Below are 17733 nucleotides of genomic sequence, written 5' to 3'. Positions count from 1 at the left end.
CCTGTACTTCATCCTGGTATGGCTGGGCACCTTGACTCTGTCCCCTTAGCTGGGTTTGGTCAGGTTTTGGCCACATTACGGCACAGCAGCGGCTGTGGAGGGGAGACCATGCAATGCTGGTTGCCAGCACGCAGTGATAGGCAAGGTTGTTGTCCTGCCAAAACCAATCTTCAGATAGAGCTGTCTCCTTGTTTTTGTTAGTATATGTTGTTAAAACTATTGGGGAAGGAGAAGAGGAACTGACGAGGGACCAGTTTTCAGAGTTATTAAATGGTGTTCTCTGTCTCTTCCTATCCTACCAGCATACGCTATTTCTTGTCTGTTTTCAAGATTTCTGCTTATTAATGAGCTGACCTTTTACCCTAATGAGACCTCCAGTGTATACCTGAAACATGGTCTAGAAATATAAAGCTGTCTTTTATATTTTCCTGTTTATTTTAGCTTGGATCAGCTGCTTGTCTCAACCCTGGACCAGCAAAAACTGCAGTCTGTTTTGTCAGTTGTAGTACCAAAATGTGACATTGCTGCTATGCTCCAAGTTGTCAAAGCACAAGTAAAGGTAAAAAAATTCCAGAAGATAAAACTAGGTTATTGACAGCATTTTTAAGGGTTTTCTTAATGGCAGATAAAATCTCTTCCAAACAGTTTCAGACCTCCTTTAGTAGTCCTGTGGGTGGTTACAGTTGATGCTAGTTTTACTAATGCTAGTTTTTGAATGCCTGCTATAAATGTGTGTGTATAATAGATGTGAATAGTTTGTGTAAGAAAGAGTATTGTTTATCCAGTGCGAAAGCACTTCTGAGCCACAATAAATAGACCTGTTTTAAGTGGAGAAGTATGCCTCCATCTGAAGTCATCATTACAGCTGAGAACTACTGGGTTTGCCAATAATTGCACATCAGAGTTTAGCTTTCTACCAACCATCTGGGTCAGACTCGCTTTCACTACATTGCAAGGGAAGCTGTGTTCCTCTCTATGCCTAGAAGCACTCACCTTTGCTAGAAGCTGCAGTGATGGAAATTGAGTTTATTTTGTGTAATGCTGACTGGTAGCTTGCAACACCAGAAAGTGATTTGTGGAGTGTTTGTATGAAACTCCTGTGGTAAGTTGTACCACTTGTTCTGTGGTAAATGGTTATTGCATTAAAATAACCTGCTTAATTATCTAGGTGTTTAAAGAAGGTCTCCAAAGTGAAATGGATGCCAGGACATTACTTCCCTGTTCGCAGTGTTTGTGGAATACATCCTCCCTTTAAAATCAGAAGAGAAGTTGATAAAATAACAACAGCACAGGAGGGAAAACTGCCATCTGGTCAGCATAACTGCTGGCTGAGCTACGTTTAAAGCACTCCCGAGTCTTATTCACAAAGGTTGCTATTTCAAATGTGGAACAGGCTGGGGGTGAACAGGACCTCCCCATAATACACAGCTTTACCTCCTTCCATGGAGAGTGTAGCCAGAGCTTGCAGGTCCCAAGATCTTGGTGAGCCAAGAGGGTTTGGTAGGTTTACTAATAAAATTAGGATCGTATTGTATTTCTGGCCAAAGTTAATTAAGCATTCTATAAATTGTTTTGCATGGGGTCTCGGAGAGATTATTTATTTATGCCACTTTTCAAAGCTAGAGAACAAAAATGTTTATAAAGCTGAACACTTTTTGGAATGCACTCGTTGTCTGCGTAATTTCTCATCCACGTTTAATCCCAGTATGGCATGTACACTGGAAAATGTCATGCTACTCAAATGCTGGATTTAAATGTACAATAGGACAGTTCTTCATAGTTACGCAATTGCTGAAAAATGAGATGGACTGCCTGATTGAAACTGAGAGCTTCCCTGGAAAGAATATGTCATCATCTTTTGCTCTGAACAAGGCTGAATTTACTGCTAGCATTTAAAGAGTGCTACTACTAAAAAAAATAAGTAAATGGGAATATACAGGCATTTTATTATTTATATCTGTATGACCAATGATCTTTGGCTAACAGGCTAAATAAAGATAATCACTGGAGGCCTTGTGTGTCTACTGTGTGGCCAAGTAGAGCAATTAGCATCCATAGCCAGGTCTTTGTGCCCCACAGCACACATTTAGCTGGGGACAGCAATGACAACGGGGGAGGGAGGAAATGCATGATCTCAACAACTGGAAGAGAGGATTCAGGCTGTATTGCTGACTGGCCCAGGACATGTAGACCTCACACAGCTCTCTGACGTCTGAGCCTCTGTTATTTCTGTTTTCTTTCCCAGTGTAAGCAGAGTAAGTTGTGGTAGCGAGGGTTGGAAAGAACTTGACCTTTTGAACAAAAAGGGTTACTAAAATACTTAATGATCAAAGATACGTTTATGTTTTCCTTACCCTCACTGCATTTTGAAAGGGGCTAGCCTAGTATTTTAACTGATTTTGTTATTTCTAGCCTAACATAAAGTTATTCTCGAGTGCAGTTGAGAAGGGTCTTAATATCTACAAAAGACTGTGGGCTAAGAAGTTCAGCCCTGAGTGCTCCTCTCTCCTCAAGCACTCATGGACCAGTGATGTGGAGCCAGGTGTCATCAGTTTCTGAAACTGATTCTATGAATTGCAAGGATGCCTCTAATGCAGAAAACTTTCCAGGGCCACTGTTAGCGCACAGCAAGACCAAGTATTTTACCGTTTTTTCACAATCTGTGGTTCCCTGTGCTATTTCAAACAAATAAAAGGCAAACACTGAGTTAAAATATTGAGTTTAGTGAATTAAATGTGTCATTTCATGCTAAAAAGATTATAGGTTAGTTTCTAGTGACGTTCCATTAATTTTAGCGTTAGCAGTTTCTGGAAATGACTGATGTTGGATCGAAAAAGCTGAGACCCCTGCTTTCTACTCTCCGCTTCTCATGCTATGCCTCACTGAAGTTTAATAGCCCCTTGCTACACCAAATGCCTGCTTATAGTCCCCCTTACACAATAAATTTGTGGTTTCTGTAATAGTGTCTGGTTTTGTCCTAATAACTGTTCAGAAGACAGCGCCAGACTTGTTGGATGGGACGACTTCTTTCTTGTAGCAAATTCTGTATTTTGGCAGCAGGCCATCCCTTCGAAGAAATCGGCTTTACACCTATGCTCTGGTCTGGAGCCAAGTTCAGCCCTGCACCAGTCCCTTTCCTGTGCTAGGTACTCCTGTTACAACAGCACAGCTTAGTCCCCTTTGGATCATTAACAAGCTCATAACTTTCATCTTCCAAGTGAAACAGTTTTTCCTGCTGTCCCATCTAACCTCCTCCAGCTTCAATTTGTAGCCACTGACCCTGTCCAGCACTGCCGAGAAGAAGGTAATGCAATTGCCCTGCATTACATCTTTGTAGCTGCCTTTCAAGGGGAAGGAGAAATCAATAGCAAAAGTGTTAGTAATTCACTGGAAAGTACAGTGCTTGGTCCAGAAATTGGATGGAGACTTCTTAGTTTTGACTGCAAAACGTCAAGTTGGTTACAAGCCTGTGAAAATTAGGCTGCTCAAGGTTTAATGCCCTTCCACCATCTTAATTTTGCTTCCCAGCCTTGAACTGACTGAAGAAACCTTTTCTGTCACCTGAGGAGCTCTGTATGCCTGCTATTCATCTGTAGAGAGCAGAAACGCATTTAATGTCTCAGTTTCAATTCCTTGAATTGGGTACTGAGAATTTGTTATTTGTGCAGGACCTTGGTCTTGATCTTTAATTTTTGTTTTCTTCTCCTTTCCCATCCTCTCCACCTCCATTTTTCTGCTAGAGCAAAGAAGACACATACTTTGTAGTCTTGCACAAAGAAGAAGGAGCTGGCCTGGGATTTAGTGTTGCTGGAGGAACAGATCTGGAACAGAAATCGGTCACAGTAAGTCATGGCTACAAGTCATTTTTTTAGAAAGCTCACTTTAAGCAATCTGGTGATTAGATCAAGTACCCATTTATCAAGTCATTCACAGTCATAAAACTGTGTCTCTCAGAGGTGGCTGTATACCATCTGCCAGTGAAATCAGTGTCTGGAAGTGTAATTTTTATTGTTGGAGATAGATGCCAAGTATGTCTTCAGTCTTTAAAAGTCTGCTACTGGATGGGATTAGCTAGATCTGAATCTTCATTCCCAGCCCTTGAAGGTAAACTCCACAGCAAAGTTTTTGAAGGATTTTGCAAATCCTGTTTCAGATGTCAGCAAACGTTTTGGATTTCATATCACAAATATGTTCTGGTGTTATTAAGACCTGCGGGTGGTCAGTAAATGATGGAGTTGGGGTTTTTTTTTAAGCATATACTTATGTATATTAGGTATAAATACAAAATATTATGTATTTTATGTATAAGCATATAATGTACAGCATTCTGAACCAAAGGTATTTTGTGGTGCCATTAAGTGATGTTGGTATGTAAAAAGTCATGCAAAGCACTTTTTGTACTGTTCAAAACCAGGTAAGTGAGATGGAAAAATATAAGACAACCAGTGTCACATAAGATAATTTGTTTACAATGTCTTTACAGACAATTTAAATTCTGTGCTGAAAGAGAGAGATTCATTAAGTTCTGAGATTAGAAGGAGGGTATGTCCTCAGGTCTTTGGGCCCTGCAGCAGCCCTTGAAAGAATCTTTTGGGTTTTGGTCTTAGACAAGACCAATGGTGAGACACTGGAACAGGTTGTCCAGAGAATTTGTGGGTGCCTCATCCCTGCAAGTGTTCAAGGCCAGGTTGGATGGGACTTTGAGCAACCTGGTCAAGTGGAAGGTATCCTTTCCACTAGGGAAGGGAGGTTGAAACTAGATGAGCTTTAAGGTCCCTTCTAACCCAAACCACTCTATGATTCGATGATATGATTCTCTGAAACATATTTTACATTAAGCAGTGGTTGAGTTAGAACGTTGTCACAGTCTAGGAAACTTTACTTATACTTCTCTTGTAGCAAAGGTTGTGTTACCTGTCTCTGGGCCAGCAACTTGCAGTGGCAGCTGCCACCAGGAGGAAGGCTCAACAGTGTCCCACCTCAGAGACTGGGAAACTAACTAAAATTAGGATCTTGATCTCTCTCAGGCTGAGTAGCTAATGAAATCTTTCTCCTGAATGCCATTAGCCATGAGACCAAAACAATGTCAGCTCCTCCTCTTTCTAGATCCTCTTTGTTCACTGTGTGTGAAGCATGCTTCTTGGGTAGGGAGCCATTTTAATGTCCTTGACCTACTGGGGTTCTGGGTCCCCCACTGGATTTAGGGTTACCACTGGCTGCTGAGCTGCTTAGGTGGGCTGTTCTGCCCACGCTTGGGTGCAGAAATAGAAATGCCTAGTGAGCTTCAAGGTACTGAGGAGTTGAGCATCTGAGGGAAGGCAGCAGGACACAACCCCTGTATTCATTTACCTCTTGCATTTGGATGTCAGTATATGTTATTGAAGCTGTTATTCCAGCGTTGAGTATCTGCTTAGGCTTGCTAGAGATTTATGTCCTTGGATCTGCAGGGTTGTGGCAGGTGCCCATCTCAGCATGGCCCTGCAACAAGAGGGAACAGGAGCCAAAAGGCATCTGATTCCTTGCTGTTAATCTGGGTATTAGGATAAATTCCTAGAGAAAATGCCATGCAGAATTGTGTCCGCAGATTTGCTGCCTCAAACCACATTCTGGCTGCTAAAATTGCAGTGCCTTATAGGCAAGTCTTTAAATACAGGGTTTTGAGTCTTTCAGGCAGTTCCTTTCCGTAAGTGGCACACATCTAAGTCTCAGCTGCACTTGCTGGATTTTACTTGAAGTTGAATCTGCTGTCTTTTGTGGAGGTTTTTTTGGGTTTTCTTTCTCTAGAAAAAAATCATTTCAATCCAGTGAATCATCCCTTTGCATCTATTTGCATGGCATTTATCAGCCAAATTGAGATGTTCAGCTATATACTTGTACAGCTGCAGTCAGAGCCTTTCAGTGCACAGATGCTATGCACCACTTAGAAGTGTGCATTTGAAAACAGCACAGGATGCATGTCCTAGTCAGTGTGAATCTGGGGCGTGGGTGTTGCACACTGCAACTCTGTTCTTTGTGTTTGCTGTAGCACAGCTATGGGTTTAACCTGTTACTTGAAGTATGTTAACTGAAGACTCTAAAGAGTTCAGTGATGGTATAAGTGATTTGTGATGTTACACGTTTGTGATGTGTCCTGGTTTGTCTGGGGATAGAGTCAATTTTCTTCCTAGAATCACAGAATCAACCAGGTTTGAAAAGACCTTTAAGGTCACCAAGTCCAACCATTACCCCAGCACTGACAAGTCCACCACTGAACCATGTCACTAAGGGCATCTACATAGTCTCTGAACACTTCCAGGGATGGTGACTCCGCCACATCTCTGGGTAGCCTGTCAATGCCTGAACACCCTCTCTCTGAAGAAATTCTTCCTAATATCCGATCTTAGTGCAACTTGAGGCTACTACTTCTTGTCCTATTACTTGTTACTTGGGAAAAGAGACCATCCACCTCCCCTCTCCATCCTCCTTTCAGGTAGTTGTAGAGGGCGACAAGGTTCCCCTTGAGCTTTCTCTTCTTCAGACTAAACACCACCAGTATCCTCTGCTATTCCCCACAGGAGTTGTGCTCCAAGTAAAAGTAAAGTAGCTGGGTAGAGGGTAAAGTTGCTGGTACAGTGTTGCGTTTTGTATTTAGGGTGGCAATAATCTTGGTAACACACCAATGTTTAGTTGTTGCCAAGTAGTGTTTATGCTAAGTCAGAAACTTTCCAGCTTCTCATGCCCTATCAGTGAGAAGGTTCAAGCATCACAAGAAGTTGAGAGGAAACATAGCCAGGACAGCTGACCAAAACTGTCCAAGGGATATTCCATACCATATAAAGTTGTGCTCAGCATATAAACCAGGGACAGTTTTCTGGGGAGGGGTTGATTGTTGCTCATGGATGGGCAGGGAGCGAGTCAGTGCTTGGTGAGCAATTTTACTATGCATCACTTGCAGTTTTATTGCTGAATTTTATTTCTCTTTTTGTTTTCTCCCTTTTCATTACAATTATTATAACTAATATTAGTATTATATTGTACTTGTAGTTCTTAAACTGTTCTTACCTCAACCCGTGCATTCTACTTTCTTCTGATTCTCCTTCCTATCCCACCATGGTTGGGAGGAGTGAGCAAGCAGCTGCGTGATGCTTTGTTGCCAGCTGGGGTTAAACCATGACAATTCTCTAAGTGGTTTTGATTGTCTTTGGGTTAGAAATAACCATGCAATAATAGCATCTTTTCCTCTACTTCCCCCCCCATCCTGAAATGCAGTTTTTGTCCAGTCACTTAGGCTTTAGTATTTGAGGATGTTTGTTGGAACAAATGTCGTGTGCTTGATATCTGGGCAGTGGGCGCTGGTTGCAAACATCTGTTGCCCTTGACCACTAGAGCACTCTGTGTGGTCATGAGGTTAAAGCATCCTGAAGTTAAAATCTTTCTTGTAGGTCCACAGAGTGTTTTCAAAGGGAGTGGCATCTCAAGAAGGGACTATTCGTCGGGGAGATCTTGTTGTGTCAATCAACGGCAAGTCTCTTGAGAACTCAGTCCATGGGGATGTCCTGACTACTCTTCATCAGGCAAGACTGTACAGATATGCGGTCATTGTCATCCAGAAGGAAAAAGACAAGGCAAACAATCCCTCCAGACTTGAGATATCAGCTACTGGCAGAAAATGTGTGGGGTCTGGAAAGGATGTTTCCATGGAAATGGGAACAGGTATGATCTTTGTCCAAGAACAGTTGGAAGGATTCCCTTGCAGAGCAGACTGAAGGAAAAACGTCCATGTGTTTTAGATTAAAAGCATCTGTGCCTTATGTGATTGAAGGGAGCAAATGAAATTACCTTTAAATTTTAGGCTGCAAAGTCTCTTTGGAGCCTTAAATGCAGTTTGGGTTGGGTTTTTTAAAATATCATAACTAGGGAGAAACTTAAAAGGGCATTTAGGGCCTAATCCAATTTCTACTAAAGTTAGTGATTCCACATGTTACTCCAATCCAGGATAAACTCCTTTTAAGTAATAACAGTAGTCAGTGCAAGAAAGCAACCAACCAAAAAAAAAAAATCCAAACAAAAAGCCCCAACAACTTCAAGGAATATCTCAAACCCTGCAGTTTGTTATACGTAGAGACTAAACTTGCTCTTTGTAATAGCAGATTTCATACTGTTTCTACTAAAAACGTAGAAAAATTATTTGATATTACAGTAAGTGGAGCTAAACCCAATTGACGTCAGCCATCAAGTAGGAAACTAGGGGTAAGTAAGTGAAAATGTATCAGTGGAATAGTAAGTTCTTATTTGGGAATAAGACAGCATTCCAGTGTGAAGGCTGCGCATAGGGTGTTACAAACATAACTCTCAAATTGTTTGTGGAATTAAGACACAACTTAGTACCTGTATCCTTCAGTCCTGCTCTGCTGTAGTGTCCCAGGGAGGGAGTGGGCAGTGGCTACAGCTTATTCTGAGAGGCTTGTTGATGTGGCTTCCCCTGCCTTCCAGGGCAATACTAGGCACTCTGCTCAGACCCCCTCAAAACCAGGATATAGAGCTGCCACTCACCCAGCTTTAACCCGTTGGGCATAATCACTACTATTTGTAGCAGTTTTTCACTGCTTTCACTGCATTTTATAATACAGCTTAAAAGAAATACGAAGCAGTCTGTAAATGAATGGATCAGACTTTCTGGAATTGCTCCCATGGATATAATATATGTAATTAATTCAGAATTACATTGTACCCGAAACTCCCTGCTTCTTCACGTTGACAGATGCAGACTGTCTGCTGGAAACAGGCACTAGGGGGCAACGTTATCGCATAAACAACATGCTGCCGGGTTATTAACAACTTGTTTCCATCCTGTGAGGCAAAGCGCATCTTCAGATGTTTTAGATAACATTTAAAGTTGTCTGAGATAATGGTAGCAGTAATTTGTGATAATGCAGACTGCATAATTTTTGCATTCACACAGGGCAAAGAGGGCCTTGTTTTCCAAAATCATAGATCTGTTTCCCCATAAGCAAAATAATATTTTGTCAGCTACAGCAATATTGTATTCTAAAAGTATCTGCTGTGTAAGGATGCACCCTGCAGGTATTTATGGTTATTTTCATAGATATGAGACTAGAAACACTGGTGAAAACTTCACACTGGTGAGTGATTACGGATGTTTCTTAGAGAGGATAGAACACGTTTGTTTACTGTAATATTTCATGTATTACTGTTATTTAAAAATATGTGGTTCATTGAATAAACAATAGGAACAAAAAGGGGAAAGAAATGCTCTCCACTCACTGTTTTTGTACTTTTTCAGTTATTTTGTTGATATTTAGAGTCTTTGCTAAATTTGCTAAACTTTAATGGGGGGGGGGGGGGGGGAGGAGGGAAGGGAAAGCTGTGGCAGGTGTTTGTTGAACATATAAAATTAAAATATCTCTGTGCATAAATGCATTTTGTACTGTGTCCCCTTCACAGCTGCAATAATACACATTCACTTCTGAGAAACTGGGTGGCAACATGTTCTGATCTGAATATGAACTGAACTCTGACTTGCTTTGTCACTGCAGCAAAAACAAACCCAACCAAACACAACTTGCAATTTACTGTTAACTGTGTAACAATATGTTATGTGTATATTCAGATCCAAACCTGGATATGAATGATGTCATCTGCGTTGAATTGCTGAAAACCTCTGCTGGCTTGGGATTCAGTCTTGATGGTGGAAAAGCTTCCATTGCTGGAGATAGGCCCTTGCTTGTGAAAAGAATATTTAAAGGTACTATAAGCGTGCAGTGAATATTATCCCAGTTTTCCTTTACTGCATTGTACAGACATTTTAAATCTTGGGGTCATTATTTTTCTTGAAACAGGAGTTGTTTTTGTGGTCCTCGTTTCTTACCACTTACTAGCCAAAGTGGTCATTTAAAGAAAACTCCCGGGATTGCATCTGCTAGTAAATGTTTGTGAACCAATCTGATTTACTAAATATGATGTAGTTCCTTCCTGGGCTTGCCCACTATTCTTAGACATTAAATTACAGCAGTGATATCATATATAACAGTTTGAGAAGTTCATGCTTTGCCCAGTTCTCTTTTCTAAGAAAACCACAGTGCAGATAATCAGTGTGGTTCTGAAGCACCATCCTGCATTATACCCAATTATTATACCTTTTTTCTTTTTTCTTTTTTTTTTTTTCTTTCTGTTAGATATCAGTGTTAACTTTCACTAAGATATGTGATGTTGGTATTCAAAAACTGCCACTCTTGGATGCTTTGTGTGTCAGCGGGTAAATAAACTTACATGAACTGTGCATAGAAAGGGAACTGCCTGATCCCAGAACTATGCTGTCATTTTAATATGTCTTAGTCTGTGATTCACTTCAGTGAAAAATACAGCACTTTCTAAAGGAAGCTGAAACTCTCAAAGAAGCTGCAGGTGCACAGCATTTTTTGCAGGATTACTTTTCTGTGGTTTATTCTCTCATCAAGGAAGAGAAAAATCACACTGTTATTTTCTGAATTGCTCTGAATCATTTTTTGCCAGTGTGTTTGGTTTCCCCTCTTTAGAAAATTATTCTAAGGGTAAAGGGTATGTTTAATTTTTGAGCTTATTAATTTATATCCTTAGAAACAGTCCTTCTCCCCTCCCTGTGATGGCTGGTGTTAGTTAAATTATCTTTATAGAAAACATAATTTCATCACCAGTCAAGGGTGCGCCCCTCTGTAGGACCTGTTTCTGTGTCTGGTGTGTTTGTCCTAAGTTTGCTGTATTTCATTTGTTCATTGCTGTTACCTGGGTTTTACAATCTACTGCATTATTTGCTTATTAAAATTCCATTAGAGAAAAAACCTCCAAGCCATATACAACCTCTGTGTTTGTTTAATCAACCATGTTTTCATACAGCTACAGAGATAATGTACAGCATATTTCATGCACTCATACTGCTTCCTTCAAAAATGGATGTTTTTCTGAGAACAACAATTTATCTTGGTTAAAATAATGTTTTCTGTGAGGTGCAGCCTGGGATAGGTTGCTGGAGCTGAGCTGAGCATAAGTGATTTGTACTGAAATTGCCACTGTTGGGAAAAATGGTTTATTTGCTGTTCATCACAGTGCAAAGCAAAATTTTAATTTTTGTGGGTTTACCTTTTTGTGTGTGTGTGTGTGGTTTTCTCGGATGTGTGCTCTTGCATTGACTTTTTTCCTCTTTTGCTCCTAGGTGGTGCTGCGGAGCAGTCTGGAACCATAGAAAGTGGAGACGAAATTCTTGCTGTTAGTGGAAAATCATTGCTTGGTCTCATGCATTACGATGCCTGGAACATTATTAAATCTGTGCCAGAGGGCCCTGTTCAGTTACTAATCAGAAAACACAGAACTTCAGTGTGATAGAATCACTACATCTGATCACACTTACTAAGACAAAACCTTTAAACCTGGCTAGAAGCTTTGTTTCTAAAGCCACACAGAAGTGTCTTAATGCTCTACAGAGAGGTGCTAAGAGCCTTGAAGAACCACTGAGCAAGGATGTGATGAGCATCATAAAATCTCACCTAATTATAGAGGATGAAGGAAGCCAAAAGTTAGAGACATTTTTGTATTATGTGGCAGTTTTAATGGAACTTCAAGACCTCTCCTGGGTTTGATTTAAAGTATTTTAATCACAATAAATAACACTGTGCCTGTCCCTGATATTTTAGAATCTGCAGAGCGTTGGGAGTATAACTTGTTGGTTGCCATCCTGTTGACAAGGATGAGTATTTAGCCTGTACTATATTATGTAGCTGTAATAAGACTTCAGGATACTTACCTAGGGTTTGGTCCTTTTTTTGTTGTAATAAGAGAATGTCTGGAACAATCTCACTTTATTCTTCTAAGTGCAGTTTTGCTAAGAATGCATGACAAAAGAGTATAATTTTGCACAACTTTTATGGCTAAAACATGAGCATTTTATTGCAAAGCTGAAAAATCCTTTTAAAACTGATCAACTAACTCAGTATCCACCACAACTGAATCTGCTCTTGGATGCAACTTGTATCTGAAAGCACTTGACATTAATGCAGTAGAAATTTGTGAGCAAGAAAATCATGTCCAAATGATAGGTGATTGTCCACAAAGGGGTAGACTGAGATGTTAGTTGTGATTAAAATGAGAGCAACAAAAATTGGGGCCTGAATTGTCAAATTTAGGCTTTTAATGTTAGGCACCTTTAAAACACATATATTTTTAAAAGAGAGAGAATTTCAAGTGCAGAGCACTTGTGCATCCCACAGACTTCAGCTACAGCTAAGTACGTCACAAAGCCAGGCTGCTTTTTTTTGGCAGCAAGAGAATTAAGGCTGCCTGACTTGAAAGACTCAGGCTGGAGAATGGCAGTCTAGTAGGGATTATAAGAGATTAAATCTGAACTGGATGTATTTGTGGGTTTTAATCGCTCTTTTTTGTTTTCTCCTGTCCAATACCTATTTTTGCTTGTGTGAAACTGGGTAAGGAAGTTTGTGGAACATACAAGTGCACCCACCTGCATCAGGAACAGGCTGATGCCTGAGGCTTTTGGGTGATGAAACTGAAAACTGTGTAGATGGGAGAAACCATGAAGTTAGATACAGCAAAACTGAAAGGGTTGCTGTGCTATGGATGCTTACTTTGGATTTTCTCACCTCTACTAAACAGCAGGGGTATCAGTAGCAAGCCATGCTACTGTTACTTACAGTCTGCTGTGTTGGGAGGAAAGTGTATGGTGCAAAAGATTAGACTCTGTTATTTCTCTTTGTACATCTGGGATAGCTAAACAACATAAAAGAAATGCAGGAGGAAATGGGCCAGTGTCCTTATCAGCTGAGAACAAGTTGTTTGTTCCAGAGTGTTCAGGTTGTTTGTCGTGGTAGGCTGAAGACTGCTTGCAGCCAGCATGCCCAGCATGAAGAGCTTTCAGCCTGAAACCAGTCCAAATCTGACATGCTGCCTACATTCATAGTAAGCCAAGACACTATGTAGCTGTTACAAAAAGGTCTGGGCTTGTTGCTTGGCCCTACCCCAAGACCATACTATAGTTCAGTTTATTTACATTCATTCCACAGTGAGTACTTGGAGCATATGCTCCCAGGTTACTGGAGCTCTCACTTTGGTTCATTTCTGTGACAGCTTCATTAGCCTGCAACTCATGATGTGCAGAGGAATATTCAGTTCTGTGAGGCAACCAGATGAGCAAAAAAGATGTGCAGTGTTTGCTAAAAACGAGCAGATTAAATTCTTTTTCAGTGACATATTAGCATGTGAATCCAGGAAGAGATGCCACTTTGGTTACAGGAAAGGGAATACTGTACTGCTTTGCCTGCAGGATTTCTGTTAAAACTAATTCAGGTTAAGTGCTGTGAAATGACTCTGGAGTTGGGTCACCTGTGACCCCAAAGCTCAGACACTCTGTCAGGACTGGTCCTTGCCTCTGGTCACCTTTGTGGTGGGAGAAGCTTCAGGAGGATGCAGCACTTGGGGTCAGAGGATCACACTGAGGTTGCAGGCCTGCACTGGGATAAAAAAGGTTACCCTTGCATATTTGCTGAAAACAGGGAGAAGACATTTGGCAATGGCAATTAAATGGTGAGGCCTTGTTCAGGAGTGACCAAAATCTGACTGTAATAGCGTGTATAATAGATACATAAAATGCATGTGGAATTTAATGCAGCGTAGTGAGTACATACCTGTATACGTATAATACGTACAAGTGCAGTACTGACTTTTTGCTATTTTAATGTGGTAAATCAGAATCGTGTTTTAGGAAATGGCTTTTTTTTTTTTTTTTCCTTTTTTCAGTCCACAGTTTAAAATTTTGGAGGTTCCAACATGGGGAGGTGTATGTCTCCCTCACTCATAAACTGGTGTAGCTCAAAGGTAAAGTCTTCATTTTGTAAATTAAGCTCAATTTGAGGTGTCCTAAGATGATACGTGGTGAGTATTTTCAGACGCTTATTTGCAGGTACTGTTCATTGTGAGTGATTTAGAAGGCTTTCATTTTTCAGTAACCAAGTACTGTTCAGTATTTTATTTTACATGCACGTAGATATGTGTTGGCTGAGTAACAGCAAGGAAAAGCGGGGATTTTTTGTGTGTGATTCAGTAGTGGCTATAATTTAAAAGATAGGTTTAATATTTTAAGTCTGATAGTTACTATGGGGTAGAATGGTACACTACTAACATTAGAGCAAGAAAAAGAATAGTATTTAACCCTGTTTCTGTTCCTGAAAATACTTTTTGTGTGTGTGTGTGTAAAAGAACCAAAAAACATCTTTACAGATGCTAGCAGTGTTGATACAATTACAGTAGCATTTCCTGATGTCTTTGTGGGGGGGACTTTCCCTATAAGGCCCCAGGAATTGTGCAATATGGGTGTCTGGTTAGATCAAACAGATGTAGTGAACCTCCAGTTATGCACCTGGCAAAGTCAATGTTATTTTTCCGAGAGCCTGGTTGCACTAAGATGACAGAGGGCGTTGCATTAGTTCATCAGTATTCAGTAGGTTCATGAGCATTTTTGGCCCTGGTGTTTGTGTATCAGTCCCCACGGTGATGCTTTTCCATGCCACAGGGCTGGCCAAGCTCTAGGAGAGTGTAGACTCTACGGAGATTGCAGCTGCATCTTGGAAGACCAAAAAAATCAGGATGAAGTTATGCACTTGGTTCACAACCCTACCAGGGACCTGAAGGCATTCAGATAAGGTGAATTTGCTCTTAGATGGAGGAGGTCTGGTGGATGCCTTTGCCATTCCCAGGCCTGGGGCAGCTCAGAGTGCGCATCCTGGATATGAGAGTGGGCTCCGGTGTGATACTGCCATTGCATATTCTGCAGCCTTTCGTGCCTGGAAATTCTGTCTGGGTTCTGTGGGGACCACATCTGAATTAAAAACTGTGAGATTAGGCCTGAATTAGGGAGAGAACATCTGAGTACTTTCTTGCTAAAAAAATAATACGAGTTCAGATAAATATTAAGAAGCCTGTTGAGTGATTTGTATTCTCTAATGACCTTCGCTTAAAATTAACTCTAGTTAATTTTAATAGTTCTGCAGTGGTTCTTGTCAAAATCTGAATGAACTGCGTGCAGATGGGGATATTTACCTGCTTCTATGTTTAGGGTATGTAAATGTACAAGTGGAAATATTGATGAGCAGTAGACTAGATCATGTGAGAAATGGGGATCCCACTGTACTTGGTTTTTGTGTGTTAGGCTGATACACTTATTGTATGATACTGTATATTTACACTTTTATTTATATAAATAAAACTTCTTAATGAAAACTGTTTAATATGCCTTGTATATTATAAAAAAGTGAGTGCAATAACATGAAATAGATTGTACATTTTTCAATTTGCTGTCTCTGTTATGTAAATCTGTATCTCCATAAACTGTTTTGTTTGGGTTTTTTAGTGATTTTGAAAATAAATGGTATCCTTAGTACTCCTCTAGATATTTATTTCTCTTATGCCAAAGTCTGTCTGCTCCACAGCTGGAACTGGCATGGCAGGAGCAAGGTTGTTGGGGAGAGTGCAGTGAAAGGCTAAATGTTAATGCTTTCCAGATGTGCATCTAAGCTAGAAATAAAAAAAAACACCCTCTAAGAACTGTCATTCAGTGTTAAGAGGATTAAAGCATTTAAGAAGTGTTACAATATGTGTTATAACGCCTGCTTTGCTATCTCGGAAGCTGTGCTTTGTTTTTTCCTGCTAGGAAAATGCAGAGGGCAAAGGTGAAATGAGGAGTTTTCATCAAGAGCAGCAGTCTCTGGAGCACATTGTGTATCAGTTTATATACCTCCTGCACAGCCCCCGGGCTATAAGGTGTCTGGTTGTATGTGTAGGGAATAAGTACATACAGCTCGTCCTAGCCTGGTATTTGTTCTTGTCTTCCACCTGCCCCAGTGATAACACCAAGCTGGTAGGATGAGCTGGGCTGGAGACAGCCTCTCTGTGAATGGTTGGAGATGCAGAGGAGCTCACAGTGGGAGGTGGATGCTATAACCTTCCAAATGGGAAAGTTTGCATTGAGTGTTGCACCTTTCTGCAGACACATCTGGCTTCACTGTCACTGCACAGCATCTTGATGCAAGCCTGTCTCCCAGAATGATGAGGCAGCCCAGAAAGCCCTCCTCACACTGCTCTGACACGGGGAATGCCAGAGGTGCCCAAAATGCCGCGCTGCCTAGCACTGCACAGACATGTCAGCTGCTCAGTGCGGGGTGAGCTGAGCTGGAGGAAGGAGCTTGTGAGTTAAGTGTTTATATCCATGTCACAAGCCCATGTGCTGGGTTGGGCACTCATGGCTGGAAACTCCCACCGAGTTCATAGCACAGCACAGTACAGTCCTGTCCTCTCCTTGGTGCACTCACAGCGTTTGCCTGCATCTCTCCTGCCATGCCTTACAAACCTCACCATTTCCTGTGGTGCATCATGCCGCCTGAAAAGGATGGGTGGGTTTTTCTCTGAGGGGAGGAAGGAGTTTGCTTTCCCATGCTGGTAGCATGGAGGGTATTTCCCTCATCTCCAGGCTTGTGCCACAAAAGCTGCTGTGTTTGCTTTCGGTTTCCTTCTCCAGGCACCACGATTCAAAGGTGCAAGTGAACAAGAGTCACATGAGGAGGTATAAGCTCCAGTGGTCCTGCTGACTCACGCTGCCGGAAAGGCTGCCATGTCGGGCTCCCAGCCTGCCTCACGGGCACCCTTCCTGAGCTGGAGGGGAAAAGCTGTGTGTATTCCTGGTTCCTATCTGCAGTTGGACCCCTTTTCCCCACGTCCTTCACCCTTACAGACAGCTGTGATGAGGAATGCTATGGATCCTGTGTTGTTGCACAGATGGGAAGGGGATGGATGGGAGGTGTGGGTTGGTGCATGCGTACCCCTCGAGCTCTCTCTGGCGCATCTATCCCTGACTGGAGCCTGGCTTCCCCTCAGAGGCTGTATGGGGGAAAGAAAAAAGACATTTTTAGCCATGAAGATCTCTGTTTTCCCCTCTGCCCTCCTGTCCTCAGTGCTGGGCCAGCCCAGCCCCTGTCACCTCTTCCAGTGACTCCCCTGTACCCATCCTCCTCTCTACCCTTCTCTTCCTTTCTCTTAGTGCATGTCTCAAGATTCAGAGCGGCCTGGCTCTTGTAAGATCAGTCTTGAGCATCTTTAATTAAAATCTTAATTGCCCCAGACAGTGGCTAAGAGGAATACAAAAGCGAGAAGACACAATGGACTTAATCCATAAGTGGATTAATACATGAGAGTTCATTTATCCATTAAGACATGTGAAGTGGTAAAAGAATTATATTTAAGTTTTCTCTAACTCAGTTGTGTTTTGGGTATTAAGCTTTTTCTGAAGGCCTCGGGGCATAGGCAAATGGGGAACTTGGAACAGAAGGCAAGAACTGTTTGCAGTTTTGGGCACGGCTGGTTTTTATTCCTGTATTGCTAACAGACAGAGCCCTAAACGAAGTATGTACGGACACCTACTTAGTTGTTTGCAATCAGGTTTATCATTCTACCTGCAAAGGTCTTGTTTATTTATTTTACATCTTTGCCACTCTCCTGTTCCCTGTTGGCATCCCATGTGTCTCTTGGCGTGGCTATTCATGGTTCCTGTACTGGTTTAGGCAGGTTGCCTTCCCAATTTACCATTATGTGTGATAAGAGTGGTGAATGAATTCCTTGTTTTGCATTGTGAGCACAGCTTTTGCTTTACCTATTAAACTGTCTTTATCTCAACCAGTGAGTTTTCCCACTTTGACCCTTATA

The 17733-nt window shown here is 41.4% G+C and overlaps 2 protein-coding genes across 8 annotated transcripts in view; one reads left to right on the top strand and one right to left on the bottom strand.

Moving 5' to 3' along the window:
* Window positions 1-15426, top strand: part of PDZD2 (PDZ domain containing 2) — a 204671-nt gene extending 189245 nt beyond the window's left edge. For all 7 annotated transcript variants that reach the window (XM_062612868.1, XM_062612871.1, XM_062612869.1 and 4 more), the window contains 5 exons: window positions 442-559; window positions 3741-3842; window positions 7422-7692; window positions 9611-9745; window positions 11189-15426. In XM_062612868.1, coding sequence (XP_062468852.1) covers window positions 442-559; window positions 3741-3842; window positions 7422-7692; window positions 9611-9745; window positions 11189-11355 — 793 coding nt within the window. In that variant the 3' untranslated portion in view covers window positions 11356-15426. The remainder of the gene's footprint in view (window positions 1-441; window positions 560-3740; window positions 3843-7421; window positions 7693-9610; window positions 9746-11188) is intronic.
* PMAIP1 (phorbol-12-myristate-13-acetate-induced protein 1) overlaps window positions 1-17733 on the bottom strand; it is a 442512-nt gene that overhangs the window by 417863 nt on the left and 6916 nt on the right. The window lies entirely within an intron of this gene.

The sequence above is a fragment of the Pezoporus occidentalis genome, unplaced genomic scaffold, assembly GCF_034315485.1.
Source record: "Pezoporus occidentalis ecotype Australia unplaced genomic scaffold, CSIRO_AGI_Poc_V1 ctg162, whole genome shotgun sequence".
NCBI classification, from domain to species: Eukaryota; Metazoa; Chordata; class Aves; order Psittaciformes; family Psittacidae; genus Pezoporus; species Pezoporus occidentalis.
Note: the sequence above shows the minus strand (reverse complement) of the source record. Positions and strands in the feature narration are given on the sequence as shown.